General features: G+C 42.0%; 1 protein-coding gene across 1 annotated transcript; it reads left to right on the top strand.

Moving 5' to 3' along the window:
- Positions 1–3,620: 3,620 nt before the first annotated feature.
- LOC111859947 (prostaglandin E2 receptor EP2 subtype-like) lies at positions 3,621–6,112 on the top strand. The gene is made up of 2 exons (XM_023843135.2): positions 3,621–4,750; positions 5,515–6,112. The coding sequence occupies exons 1-2, from the start codon at positions 3,953–3,955 to the stop codon at positions 5,788–5,790; spliced, it is 1,074 nt and encodes a 357-aa protein (XP_023698903.1). The 5' UTR covers positions 3,621–3,952; the 3' UTR covers positions 5,791–6,112.
- The last annotated feature ends 9,858 nt before the right edge of the window (positions 6,113–15,970 follow it).

Below are 15,970 nucleotides of genomic sequence, written 5' to 3'. Positions count from 1 at the left end.
GATAAAGTGAATATGAACTAATAGCCAGTGGAAATAAAGTCTTGCTGTCAGACAATGACGTTTGTGAGATGTTTCTGCTTTACTGCCTTTTCCAGGTACAGACTCTCAACTTTTTGACTAGTGATTAAGGCAGCGGGAAACACAGAGTGCCCTCCGTTGTCGCATTACTGCGGGAAACACAGAGTGCCCTCTGTTGTTGCATTACCGCTGGAAACACAGAGCGCCCTCCGTTGTCGCATTACTGCAGCAGTACATTCTCCAGTTCAGTTTATATCTTCACCCACAAATTGGGCAGACCGGCGCCACTTCATGCGAAAATCCTCTAAATCTGTGTTTAAGATAAATGTGTTTGCCTTGTTGCCAGGCAATACTAATCTAAGGAATATCTTTACAGTCTTTGTACTCCAAGTAATGTCTTTATAGGTCCTGTAGACATCCCATTAATGACCCCATTAATCTGTGGGGTGCTTACAGACCGCTGTATGCAATGTGGTTTTAAGGGTATTATGAAACAAAGAAATTTTGATAGCATCAGGACACGGATTAATTGTTAAAAGAGAGTCAGCTGGACTATAGGATGAAAGAAGTGCTCCTCCTCAACTAGTATTAATGCCATTTTTAGTCAATTCGGTTTAGCCTTGTTGGGCACAAAGTGTAGGGAAGACCTTGCAAATCAGGGAGCATCTTATTTGCATGTGAAATCCAGAAGAGTGCACCGATGTCATCTGCCTGAGTTAAGAAATACACTCAGTTCACAGGCCAAGTCTGCCAGCGTCTGTACCAGACAGACAAACAGGCAGCAGCTCACATGGGGTTTGTCTGAGTCTTGCAATGTGTCGGACATCAAAAGGGAACGTGCCAAACGGGCATGAGTTTTGGTAGGAGGCTGGTGGGTCATGCTCAGTTACACAACAGTTTATTTCCACATTCCTATTTGGAGTAACATGCGAAAACAAAATTTCTAGTTCAATTGGTTCACTTAGGACATGACTTGAGCGTCATAACAATGCTCAGCCAATGGGAAATCTAATGTCACTGTCTAGCGGTTTATTTCCCCTCTTAGAGAATAAGAATATGGAAAGACAACTGTCACATCTGCTCCAGAATCCAGTCACTAATAACCTGATGCAAGCGTGGTCCTTCCACAAGCTACAGTCACCTCCTAATGATCCTGATGTCCCATTAGCGACATCTGCAATTAATGTATCTAAGACCATTCTGATCAGTCTCTGCTTGCATAGTCTTGCGCTTTCATTTTGCCTGCTTGGTTTCAGTTTTTGGGGCTCTTGATCTGGGTTTCGAGTCAGTTAATGTTCTTTTGCTCTCTGATTATGGTTCTGGTTCTGCAGTGTGGGTCTGTTTCATTGACTCTGCTTCTGACTTTCAGTTTGTTTTCCAGTTCCTGCTCCTGTTCTTTGTGTCCCTTTAGACAATTGTTCTTGCTTAGTTATGAAACGTTGTCTTTCACCTGATCAATTTGTATACGGTACAACCTCAAATGGACTCCACACAGCCAGTGGCTCATGTCCTGTCAGTACTGGCTGCTAGGAATCTTGCCAGATGATGAGGTAAATATTGACAGGCAGGAAATATGGCCGCGAGGGTGTGTGGTTTAGGGGAACCCCTTCTCCCTGAGGCTGTGTACGGTGTTCAGCACCTTGCTAATAAAGTTATTATGGCAACCAATTGTGTTTCATGTTAATAAGTCTGTCTTTAATAACCACTTATCCATTGCAAAGCATAATTTTGAGCCAGGAGCTAATAGCAGGAGGTACAGGGAAGGAGGCAGGTGACAGCCGGGATGCGGGGCAGGTCACACAAACACATAATGCCGCTGGAGTGACAGGAAACCAGATGAAACATGCATGAATGTGAGTGTTCAAATTCCACACACACACACACACACACAATCATGTAATCATATCTTTTTGGGGACCGCTCATTTATTTCTATGGGAAAAATGCTAACTCTAACTATGAGAACCTTAACCCCTACCCAGCCCTAACCATAACCATAAGTAACCAAAGAAAATACAAGAGTTTTTACATTTTTAGTTCTTGTAGTCATGGATTTTTATGAAATAGTTTTCCCATGTGGGAACCAGGAAACTGGTCCCCATAAGGTTACAAAAACTGGTATTCATCATGATGTGGGGACATTTGGTCCCCACAAGGTAAGGTATACCTGGACCACACACACACACACACACTCCTCGTTTTCTGCTTGGAGGTGTGTTTGATGTCCCTAGGGGTGGGAGGCTGCAGTGCAGCTCCAAGCCTCAGCTGCTTTATGTGTGTCTTCATATTTAATATATAATGTTTATAATTCATCAAACAATAAGACTGTATTGTAAAAACCAGAATGACAGAAAAGGACTGAATTCTTTAACACTCTGTAACTTTCGCCTGACGTTTTTTCCCCGAAGCAGCGCCTTCTGATCATGCTGAGGCAGCAGAAACAGCAGTAAATTGTGAAACCAATGTGCCATTTTCTGCTTCAGCAACCTGAGGAAAGAAAAACAGTAATTTCCTAAATTGCGGAAATCTTTGAAGTTCATGGTGTAAATATAGATGATTTGTGCACACAGAATTTACAAACCAAAGAAATCTAACAAGATGGATGCACACTGTTTAAACAAATATTTGTATGTAATATAGACAATTTTGTAGTCTATGCAAAAATAGCACGATTCAGAATCAGTTCAGTTACATTGGATTTTTCATTAGACTTGGAGATGATCGCGATATTAGCGTGGTGGAACCTAGACACTGTCAAGTAGCTTATTTCTACTGGGGCATAGCCAGAGAAAATCTGCGTCATTCAGAGGATATCAGAGCAGCACCACGCGGTCCCTATCTAATTACAATATTTATCCATCAGCCAACATATTATTAGTTTAAACAATATCGTGACAGACAACCACTGAACATATGCTGTCCAATAAATTGAATTGATATGCTGATGAACATTTATGCAGGGCAATGAAAGACACTTATTGCTAAGAACAAAAGGCGTAACATAATCCTATATATTTTTTTGCTGATGATTCAAGACGGCGCTTTATGTATGGTACTCCGCTTTCGATTACATCTACGTGGTCATCAGTAAGTACCATATATTTCATAACACGTTTTCATCTGATTTTGTTTGTGGCAAAAGTACTCAGTAAAAATGGGCTCGATCTCAGGATTCTCCTAGAATGACCCTGGAGAACCGTAGGTTCTACACATTATTGATGAAATAATTATGTTACACAGTGCGACATACAAACATATGTGTATCCATCATTAACGGATCTGAAAACGTGTTATGAACTAATTTAGACTGAGTTTTTGACAACTCATAAAAGTGATGTCTATTCAAAAAGTTCTGTCAACATGAATTACTAAAATTGAGTTTGAGGGTGCGTAACTCAGAGTTTCCCGTCTGTGGGCTCGGTCATCTTTCTTATGAGCCCCGGACCCGGCGCCCCCGAGCAGGGGGTGTGTCACCAGCCCCGTGATGTCACAGGTCCTCGTTCCTCGGGGGGGGGCTCGCCTGGCTCGCCTCCACTCCGCCTTCTCCTTGAAGGTCCGTTTCCACACCTGCCCCACGCCGCCTTGACCCCACCCAAGGTAGTTATAAATCTCTACAGGACGAACTCAGTCGAGAAGAAAAGATAGCAGATATGAACCAAGAGATATTCACAAATTTCCGGTGATATTACGTAGGCGTGAATGACTCCTCGCTTATTAGTGCATGGGCGGTTTCAGTAAGTTAGAGCAGTAGTTTCGGAGACAGTATCGGTATTAGTAGCGCTTTTCCATGTTTCACCTAATCGGCTTGTGGAGGAATGCAGCAGAAGATGAGCGACGATCTAGTACCAACGGCAGAGATGAATGGAAAACTGAACTTTAAGTTTCTGCGAATCATATTAAAACAGGAGTGAAAAGATCTGAAGAAGAGGGAGCCTATGGCGGTGGAGAATGGAATTTGTCCTCTTATAAACCATACTATGTCCGGGAGCCCCACAATGTCGGGTCTGATGTTCTCAGGCGGAGTCGTGGGAAACCTAGTCGCTCTTTTGCTTCTGGAGGTCCATCGGAGGAGGGAGCAGGTCCGTCAGCGCCAGTCGCTCTTCCACATACTGGTGACTGTACTTGTGGTTACGGACCTTCTGGGAACCATATCCTTAAGCCCACTTGTACTGGCTTCTTACGCGACTAAAGTGTCTCTGGTGGGAATGAATAAGCACGTCTGTACATACTTCGGATTTAGCATGACTTTTTTCAGCCTGAGCACCTTGGCCATTCTTTTCACCATGGCTCTGGAGCGCTGGATCTCAATAGGAAATCCTTATTTCTACGAGAGGCACGTTACCAAGCGTTGCGGATACATCTCGGTAGCTTTCATATTCATCGTTTGCATCTGTTTCTCCGTGTTACCCTTAATGAACTTCGGGGAATTTGTGCAGTACTGCCCGGGCACCTGGTGCTTCATTCACATGCAACACGAAATGATCCAGCACATAGTTTACGTCAACCTGTATGCCACTCTGATGCTCGTCATCATATCCTCGGTAGTGCTCTGTAACGTGTCCGTCATCTGTCACTTGGTCCTCATGTACCGAAGGCGCAAACTCAACCAAGGATCCACAGTAAGAAGGAACCGGCGGTATAAGAGGTCCCTGTCTATGTCAGAAGAAGTCGAACATATGATCCTATTGGTGTTTATGACGGTGGCTTTCCTCATTTGCTCAGTTCCACTAGTGGTGAGACTTTTCTTTATTGTTCATTAAAGCACGTCAAGTTAATGATTAAAAACGCGCATCCATTTACGTTGCAGTCCCGTACTTTTGCAGTAATCAGAGGTCAAGGTAGTGTTCCCTGTGCACTTCTAATTTATGCAAAGCACCTCAGATTTGCTTAACCTGTTTTATTTAGGCGTGTGTATTGAAGTGAACTGGAGACATTGCTGACCTTCAGGAATAAGCTGTTTTTGTTAGCAAACATGCATCCTTAAAATTAGTTTATATATTGTAAAAATATTTGTCCTTCAGAAGTAAATTTTTTTTACAGTACAAGAAACTGGTAGATATTTTGTAGAACATCAATGTGGAATATATGGGAGAAGAAAGCTCTGAAGAGCAAGGTTTTCCAATTTTCTAAGTATTTTTCCAAGTACGAAAGCTGATAATGAATCATCTTGAGGAAAATTACCAACATGTCACTGTCTAGTTTAGAAGACTCTCTCAGACACACTTGAGGTGCCATTGGTCTTTAGCAAACAGGACTGAGACAGGCTAGAGTGGCAGTGTAGTGGTTTGTAATCACTGCAATTTCAAATTATAGTGCATTTAGAAAATTATTTCCGCTGGTATACTAAAAGGAAGGAGGAAGCTTCCTTCAAACAAAGATGTGTCCCATAGATGACCCTAAATATAACTACAGTCTTCAGGGAAAAAGGCTTTAAGCAATTTTGCGTAATATGTGTATTGTTTATCTAATGATGATTTGAACTTTGTTCCCACTGTAGATCCATGTGTACATCAACACAGCATCCAAGTCTGCAAGTGGCTCCAAGAATTACCTTGGAGCTCTCCGCCTCCTCTCCATGAACTCTATCATAGATCCCTGGGTCTATATTATCCTTAGCCCATCTGTGCTGCGCTTTCTGCGCAGGACCTTGTGCAAACAGGGCCAGCGAAGCAGGCATGGAGTGGATGAAGATGTGGGCACCCCGTCAAGGCTCTCCAATTACAGCACCTCTGTGGAGCTCAACAAAGTCCAGATCATGCCCTGGGTTAACTAGCTGAATGCCAGACAGGCAATTCCCAGATCCCCGATGACTCTTTACTTGACCGCCATTTCTATAATGTGTCCTCTCTATAACCGGACAATTTTTGGCACTTTTTCCACTGATCCCATCGAACTTGAATGCAAACAGCAAATACCAGCTCCAGAGAAGGTTCCCGGGAATTACGAGTGCGTAAGCGGCTATAGGGGCGGGTTACACCCCTCTGGCTTTGCCAGAGCTTGACAACATGACTGTAAGACTTTGATAGTAAACATCACTCTCATTAATGTGTAATTGCAAAGTTATTTGTAAAATAAATCAAAATGTTTTACTCTTATTTGTGGTATATATTATTAATTATTCTGATTGTGAGCCTGTATTTAAAAACATTTGGCAGACCACAGTAACGTTGTGGTAACATTTCGGTTAAGAAAATATACTTCTTATTAACAATGACATTTATGAAATTGTTCGAAGAATGTCCATCCATCCATCCACCTTCAAGCCGATTTCCTGGTAAGGGTCACAGGAGGCATCACAGGATGCACTGCATGGGCTGGGATGCACCCTGGATGGGATGCTAATCCATTAAAGCCAAGGAATTTCCAAAATGTAAAATTATATTCAAAACGTCCTCACCTGTTTTGGAGGAATTATGGGTAAATGAGTCATTTATTTGTGATCAGTTGTTGCATTATCAACATCTACACCTACATCTAATGTACATCCGGCTTGATGTTTTAATAGCTTGGCATGTTAAAGGTCCATACAACAATATTATCTCTCCTTATCTTATCGTACTGATGTAGATTATTTTTCTAGTAATGGTAATTTACTCTGGTGCTTTTTTAGACAGAGAAAATTAAATTGTGATTCTCTGCCTTTTAGTTGTTTGTTTTTTTCTGATCTTGGTTCCGAGTAGTTAGGTGACTTCTGATTTGTATGCACTCAAAGTGGAAAATGTGGAAGTTTCAAAAATGAAAGCGATGTCAAAACCTTCGCACGCTTTCCTAGCAGCAGAGTCTCAAACCCGGGAAGCAGCGAGAGCTTTGAAAAGCGCCAGGGTATGTTGTCTGGCTGCAGAACAGACATCACTGCCGGCTGCTCAGGCGCCTGCCAGTTGCTTTTCACCAGTGGCTGCGCCTCACCGCCAGTTAGCATGTCATTTTTTAAATAGTGCCAAGTCGCTTGACTGGGAAGAGAACTGGAAGAGTGCCCTCAGCTATCTGGCACACAAGGAGATATGCGTTATTTATTCAGCTGTTTCATAGTAAAAGCCCTTCATCCACACAGGGTCTAAATAACCTTACAGTTGGTTACATTTAAGCTTTACTTCAATACATGTTTATGAAAGACAGATAAATATTCTATGTTTTTCAGTTTTTTACTGCCATGGTTCTTTGCTCCTTATTGGTCATTTGAATCACCAAGGCCACCATGGTAGATTGGAACAGTTTTAGGACAGTGACCTGGAAGCACTTGAGTGTGACAGTATGTTTATTCCCCGAACCCAGCAACTACTGCGCAGCAGAGACAGGAAACGGCAGCATTGTGCATTGACAGAAATTGCAGTTGTGCATCACGTTCCCACGCATACACACACACACACACACACACACACACACGCATCACAGAGTGTACGTGACATGGGTCCAACCAACAAGCACGCTCAGTACAAGTATGAGGGGGAGGCCACTTTCTAGGTCCTTCTCAGTGTGTGTGTGGCGGGGGAGGGGGGGGGACACGGTACGTTAAGGCAGACTCAGTCAGGGGCCAGTGGGGAGTGCAGAATGCTGACAAAGTGTGGCTGTGGGAGCAGAGAGGGGAACAAGACATTCCAGATGTTCTGTAGCAACCAGAAAGCAGTGCTGATACGGTTCCATTCTTCTTCCTCAAATGAGTCATTTATTATGTTAGAATGAAAACCCCAGAATGAACAGCAGAATCAGAAAAACCCCCTGTTGGTGATTATATGATCTTTCCCTATTTTTCAGATGAACCCTTATTACTTGACCAGATAGTGTCCTAACTGCAAGTAAACAAAAGGACAATTTTTGGGATGTAGATGCGACCTCATTCAGCAGTGCTATAATTTGCTGAAAATGAATAGTGGGTAGCTGGATGGATGGATGGATGGATGGATGGATGAACTGTAGGAATAATGCTCTGTCATCTTAACATGCACACACATAAACTCAGAAGAGTTTCTGAAAGGCTGCAAGGAAATCATAAGCCTTTCTTAAGATCATAACCACCAGAAAATATGAAACTTGGAGCTCTTCCCATGGCATTTTTAATCAAAATAGGCCTATTTTAAAACCAGAAGTGATTGTTTTAATTTTGTTTACCAGATGTTACTTCACTAAACTTCCAGCTTGGGAAAACATCTAACTTTTTAAAATAAAAATGATTTGACTGGAATACATAGTTCGGTTTTGTTCCTCAAGACATGTTTCTGTCAAACAAACCAGTTCTGTGCACGTTTTGAGGCCTTTTCTGCTTGGGTTACGGTGGAGGGAGAGTAACAACAACATTCATTAGCTCTGATGTTGGAAAGAAGTGTACTTTTCGCACTATTTGGGATCAGCTGGTCTATTTTTATTGGACATTCTTTATTCCTGCTTAAATCTTTATTTCTTAAGAACAGGAGCACATTATTAATCAATAATTATTGGTGGCAATTTCAAGGCATGCACTTTTATCTAACGGAAAATGCAGTGCAGTATATTACACTCAACTTGTGTTACTGAATTGTTCTACTGGATGTATATAAACAATTGCATTCAATGTACTCAGCTTAGCCTAAATGTATCAGTAGTATTAATAAATTGTAAATAATCAGGAATTAGGGTAGCTTACTAGACTGAAAAGCTCGTAGAAGTGTTGTGGAGCTTATTAACTAAAGAGAGAAATGTTATCTTCAGTCAATCTTCAGTCAATGACGCATCTTGTCTTTAGATTGTGATCACTGAGGATATCGAGATCAGCGATCTGCTCTATTCACAAACCCATGCCTTTTTTTTGGCAGTTAGGTGTTTTGACATTAACATATGATATGTCCATCACAGAGATGCTGGTCTCATTTCTTGTGCCATCCAGAGTAATTCCCCACCCTGTATCTATTCTAAGAACATTCCAGTAATTCTTGTCAGTTCTACTACAGTCCTACCAAAACATTACTATCTCCTTGCAACATGTATATCTTTTCCCCTTCTGTAACCACAAAGGAAGTTGCACCGACAGGAAAAAGCTGTATTAAAGGAATAAGTGTAACTGGAGCCCAGTCATTCCCACGAGAAGTCTAATAAAACAGCCTAATCTCTTAATTTTGAAGCAGCTGTGCATTATTGATATGTTGGACATTTCAATGTCAGATCATGTGTCCCCCTTGGCATTAACGCTTGCAAATATGTATGTAGGCATGCATAAATGTTTTTTTGCTATGTGTATTTATAGTTTGGAAATTTATTACTCTCTCCATCAGGAGTTGAATATGAATCTGACACACTATGCTGGGTATCATCTAAAACACAGTGAATACATAATGTTATTTCTGTCGTGTATGATCAAGGGATGGGAGAAAGTCACTCCTTGGTGAGTCCAAGTGTTGAGTCAAAATATTGCAAATCTGAGTCAAATCTCAATCCATGTGCCTTCAAGTCCAAGTCTTTCCATCATTTTTGGTGTTGAGTCATCAAATTTGTGACTCAAATCTGAGTCGATTTATGAGTCATGTAACTCGAGTTACCTCTCATATGATCTAGATATAATCAGCCCTGAGTCTTTGGTTCTGAGTACAGGTTTAACTTCGAAAGAACAAGGACTTAGAACAAGGTAACTCAGTGTCATGACGCATGTTTGAGATGCTGAATTTTTCATTTTATGCAAACGCAAAGAACATAATTCATGTCCCACGGCAGATCATTTTGTGTTTTAGCAAGGATACTGATGAATGCTGAAATGACAGATTTTTTTTGACTCAGAAAAAGTCCTTTGTTCATTGACAAACATCCGCATGTGATTCCAACCGCAAGAACTAAAAAAATGAAGGCGTGTGCCTAAAATGCGTGCATTTTTTACTCATGCTTGGGCTTGTCCCGCATACTGCACGCAAGATGGTTACCTCATTTTGATATTCCCGCGGTGCCAGCAGCTCTCCCTTCACACACATCCCCGCCGCTTCCTGACCGGCGCTGAGCGAATGGCCCTTCCGTTGGGCTGTGGACCGGTGCCACCAGCCGGCACGTCCAGGAACCTGGAGCTCACTGTCCAGCCAGACTCAGGCTGGGAAGACGCCAACTATGGTCGAAGTGTGAGCGCGAGGCGGCGGTGAAGGCCACCGGCAGGATATCATGAACTCTGCTCCACTCGAAAGGAGCGTCTTACAACCGATAAGTACCAGATAGTACAAAAATGCAAGAATGAAGCCCGGGATTATTTACGGAATCTGGACATTTGAGCTTGCTCAAAATCCCAGAAGTCCTGCAACAACTTTGTACCCTTGAGCAATTTATTACTCAAGTGAACTTCCAGCTGTAGTAACAAAAAAGAAACAAAAGAAACAACAGCAACCATTTAGGGCTACTTCAAATGAGAGTGTGCCGTTTGACCATCAGATGTATGGTAATGGTGAAAAGTCACCTACCGTCCTGGCCAGTTTTTTTTTTTTAAATCATTATGTTTTTCCATGACTGACAAAGTAATTATGAAGAAATTCCCCTCAAAAGCACTCTCGGCCCATTTTCTTCATGACTGAACATTGGGCCACCCAAAGGAAACTATTAATCCTGTGTGAAAAAAAGACGCTTCTGAAAACAATCCACAAATCGACAGCATGTCTACGATTTTCATTAACAGCATATGACCTATAAGCTTTACTTTTTCCTCAGATCACCAGTATTTTACCACTGGGAAATGACACTACACCTGTACCAGGTGTCTCTGTCTGGTAGTCAGTGTGGTAACAATTTTAAAATAATATGTAAAAGTCGGCAGTGAAGTGTTCGTCCTGGCTGGGAATTGCATGAAGATACCAACTATGGGCTGTGATCCATACGCCAAGAAAAGTACTCAAAAGTGCTGTCAGGGATCGTGAAAAGGGAAAGAACATTATTTGGTGTAGCTTCCAATACGAACAACAACATGAGAAGATACCATCAGTTCTTGGTGCAATTTCTTCTACAATTTAAAAATTAATGTACCGGATAGGTTTGTACCTCCTTACTTATTAAGAGCAATTTGTGCTGTAAAAACACAGTCTAGCACTTCGGCATAGCAGAAATAAACAACCTGCATGTGTAAAACAGAAAATGAAATGACTGTCTGGCAACAAAGGCCAAAGGGCCCCATGTGGTCTTTGTTACTATAGAGGCCACCGTAACTGGTCAGGTGCTGGTGTGAGATTCCGGTAGGCGGCTGGCAACCTTTATAAGCCTCTAGAGTGTCCTTGTAAACAGGCAGCAGAGTGTCATAACATGTCGGTGAGCACGATGGGAAGGGAAGCACGGCAATTAGGGAAAGGAGGGATTTATTGGGAGAAACAACACTGAATACGGGAAGAGGACTGGCAGCATCGTTAAACTGACGTTAATGACAGGACTTGGGAAACATACTCTAACGCAGACTGAAATACACAGGAATCAGGAAAACAATTAGAATGATCACAACGGGGATTCCACACGAGGTTAACGAGGGGGCGTGTCACACAGGAGGGTCAGACGGGCAGGGTGTGACACAGAGTGCTGACAGAGTCCGGTGTTATATATTTTACTCAGAGATGGATACACGCTGGACCCGGCCCCTTCAAGACAAAAAACAAAGAAAACCACAACGAAAAATATCCCACAACTATTTTTAAAACAGCAGCCACTGCCCTCACTGCTCTCTTCCTTATTAGTTCTTGTTCTCCTTTCTTCCTCTCCTTCTCCTCCCCTCCTTTGCTCACCCCAGCTCTCCTGTCGTCTGCTTGTTGATTGGAGCCAGCTGACCTTCAGAAGAAGAAGTCCAATGGAGGCCTGACCCGTCAAATTCGGGAATACGCCAACTCCATGCCGTCACATGAGTCAAAACTGATTAAACAATGAAAATAATTAAATCGAATTAAAAAACTCCAGTAGTTTCATTCATAATGCACAGAAATCACTGCCAGCAAAACATCTCAGCTAATGCACATTTTTTTTTTTTTAAGAGAAGAGTAAACATTGTAACTGTAACCAGAATGTTGCAGTGGATCTTTCCAGCACATTCCAGAATGAACTGTTTGTGCTTTCGGTTTTTTTTATGGCATAACATTTTTACTCCTCAATACTCGATGTGTGACTGGGAAGAGCACCATACAGGCCATGTTTGTCGCAACATTTCTCTGTGGAGCACAGTGGACTTTCTCCAGTGTTCACTGATGTTCGCTGATGTCAAATGCTGCATGCGTCACACTGTGACTGACAGTTGACAGTTAATCATTTCTACCCTCCTGCAAGGGCTCAGCAGACATACTGAAGAGGGCGTGTTTATTAAATTCCCATAAAATGAAAGGAGTTACTTGCTTTAAGCTGACTCTGCTAAGCTAGGCTAGGGAAACAGAAGGCTGGTCTATGGTTTGGGCTTAATTAAAACAGTTTCCTCTATTTGGCAAGGCGTCTGACAGTTAAAGTTAACTTCTTGACTGTTGATGATGTGTTTTGTCCCTGTTAATTGGGTTGCTCACTAAATACATGGCGATAATGATTGCGATCTGGAGTTCACCCTCCTGCTGCTCAGCATAATCACATGACAACCAGACATACTGCAGGCAAACCTCACAGGCAGAGGTGCAGCGACAGGGCTGGCAATGGCCAGGGGCCCCGAGCTGGGAAGGGGCCCCAAGGGGGCCGATTACATTGCAAAGACAAGTCTGCTTTATTTGTGTATTTTGTTTTTCACAAAAGTAAAAGTAAAGATCTTCTGTTCATAAAATTCTCTTTGTTAATATTACTAAGTAATATTACTATTAATAATACATTAATGCTATATCGCGGTTCAGCTGTCGCACCCCTGCTATATCGCAGGTTTTTCCCCGACACATCACAGTTCTCTGAGTATCGCGTACCTTGCTTGTAGTCTGATTGTGGTCCGAAGATACCCCTCCTAAACCACCTGAAGGCGAGCCTTCAGAAAAGCTGCAAATGCTCTGCTTTGCTGTGCAGTACGTACTCATCACCTTCATCACCTACATCTGTACTTCATCATGTACTGCACAGCTAATTCATCATCACCATTCAAGTTATGGAGTGTATCTTCACTGGTAAGCACCCATACTGAGCTTAAAATGTTTTTATTTTTACATATTCCATTGCGTATACATATAGCATATATATAAATATTATTATTATTATTGTTGTTGTTATGTTACTCATATCCTTAGCCAGACACCCATATATCATATGTGTTTACAAATTGTGTTTTAATAAGTTTACATGTGTTTAAAGCATGTGGGAGGGCTATTTTAAGGCTTAAACTATTAAAAAATGTTTATTTATATGGTCTTTCTATATCACGGATTTTCACCTATCGCTGATGGGTCTGGAATGTAACTTCCGCGATAGGTGGGGGGGGTCACTGTATTACTAAGATACTAAGAGTTAGGGGGGCCCATGGAGTTTTTTGCCTAGGGCTCCCAGAGTCCCTAAAATCACCTCTGTTCATAGGCTGTGTGCGTGTGTGTGTGTGTGTGTGTGTTGCCCTGGTTTCCTGCAAGTACTTTACATTTCTCCTATAGCCCAAAAGCATGCAGTTAGGCTTCTGTACATTACCCATAGAGTGTGATTATATGTGTGAGTGTATTTGTGTGCATCCCATCCAGGGTGTACCCCAACCATGTGCCCTTTGAGGCCTGGGACAGGCCCCCCGGCTCCCATAATCCTCTCTATAATAAGGATGAAACATTGTAATAGACAATAATATTCTTCTAATAACAAAGGAACAAAGGCAAAGTTCTTGTACATCCAGTAAGACAAAGTGCATATGCTTAATTACTATACTTTCCCTTATAATAGTTAGATGGCAAACTGTCAGTGCATGGTGATTAGTGCTTAGTACAGATTTAATTACCGGTAGAAAATGGCTTAAAACTTGGACTGTATAAAAATGATTTTGTTCATCTTGTTCATCTCTGTCGGCCCCCGTAGGATGGGCTCCCCCTTTGTGTCTGGTTCCTGCCAAGGTTTCTTCCTACTAGGAAGTTTTTCCTTGGCACTTTTGCCTCTGTCTTGCTCACTGGGGACTTTATGCAGGGATAATGTAAAGTGCTTTGAGACAATGTAATACCATAAAAAGCACTATAAAAATAAAACTGAATTGAACTGAATCAATACAGTTCCAGCTGCGAGTCAACGCTTTCCAGGTTTTTCTATAGCAGTGCTCACCAAGTGGCGCGCTCCAATCCAGGTCTGGACCAAAACAAAATTGAATCTGGACCTTATGATTGACCCCTCTCCTGATTGGCAAATTTAACTGTTGGAAACCCCCTCCCTGGTCTTCAAAATTTATCATCAAGGGACTGTGTTGCTCATGATACAGTATACGGCTCTGGGGGAAAAATAGCTGGGGAGCTCTGTTTGATAGCATTTCTGGCATGAGTTAATCGGCAGCTGGTCTTTGTGTGCTCAAAGTGTTATATGACTGGGAATGCAGCAGACTAAGTGTGTTTATTCCTCTCAATATAGCTTCATCAGGAGCACAGGGCAGCACAGCATAATGGACCTGACAGATGCAAGTAGAAGCCTGTGTCCGCGGGTCAGTTTATACAACCCAAATAATGACAGATGTGCTGCCATTTCAGCATCCGTGTAATGGAAGCCAATTGGCCGTATCTGAGGCCACGGTAACATAGGCAGTTTGTTATTCAAAGTCACAGATTGTGTATATGTTACAAAACTCTCTTGTCGAGTCATGGCGTGGCTCTGGTGTCCGGGAACAGGCAGAGTGGCAGACAGAAGCAACCGAGACCCAAAGACTCGTGATTGAGGTCAACTGCAGGAAGTGATGCGAGGAAGACAGGAAGTGAAATGTGGCTGCTCATTTCGGTGTCACTAAATGATGATTACAGCCCGATCGCCTTTGAAAGGTCAGGAGAAGGTGGCAGAGAGATACTGAGCTTTGAAATAGGTTCCCAAGTCTGGTGGGTGACTGCATAGTGCTGCTGGGTAGCACTTCTGTGGTTGGTGGTTTGAATCCTGCTTCTTCCTGTGTTGTGAAGGGCTTCTGCTTGGTGCTCTGGCCTTATATGCTTTTCTATGCGTTCTGTAATATGCCAGAATTCCACAAATGGAAATGAACAGCAGAAAATGAACTACTGCTCCTCAGTCTTCTGACTGTATGCCTGTAACCAGCAACCCTTTCTTGCTAAGCTGAATGTAACTCTACTTATAAACAGAAAATATTATCTGAGATTTAAAGGACTGAAATCCCAAGCCAGGAATTTAATAACAGTGGACTTTTAAAATATTAAAACATTCTTTTGAAGGTTCATTCGTATATGCAACCTTTAGGTATCGTAATGAAAAGTTGATTATCTGTGCCTTGTCATCGAGGTATCAAGACAAAAATTTTGATTATCTGGAAAGTACCTTGTCTGACTCAACACCTGCTGTTCCATGGCTTAGGCGGTTACATCATTATTATTTTGTATTTTACTTTGTTTGCAGGGTCTGAAATCAATTACAGAAAGTAATACCCAGGAAATAACAAGAGGACATGTTCAACTAATGTAGTAATGGAGAAACTGACTTCAGATGTTTACAAATCTGAATGCTGTTGACATTTAATATTTCATTGCTTTAAAATATATTGGGGAAAATGTCTCTGTATCTATAAACTGACTTCAGATGTTTACAAATCTGAATGCAGTTGACATTTAATATTTCATTGCTTTAAAATATATTGGGGAAAATCTCTGTGCAAGGTCTCTGTTTCTATAAACTTTTTGTATAGCTCAATACACCTTTGGTGAACAATTAAAGATGATGCCAAATGAGATTTCTGGCTGAGATGAGGACACACCCCTACAATGATACATACAGGCAGCACTCCTGTCCAATTTATACGCGATGTCAAAACCAACTGCAGTTCTGTACTCTGCAGTTCTGGGATACCGGACTGCTCCATCTCAGGCACCAATATTTTGAAGGATTTCTTCCACAGCTGTGGCACTTTCTGCAAG

Source organism: Paramormyrops kingsleyae, chromosome 19 (genome assembly GCF_048594095.1).
Source record: "Paramormyrops kingsleyae isolate MSU_618 chromosome 19, PKINGS_0.4, whole genome shotgun sequence".
Taxonomy (NCBI): Eukaryota; Metazoa; Chordata; class Actinopteri; order Osteoglossiformes; family Mormyridae; genus Paramormyrops; species Paramormyrops kingsleyae.
Note: the sequence above shows the minus strand (reverse complement) of the source record. Positions and strands in the feature narration are given on the sequence as shown.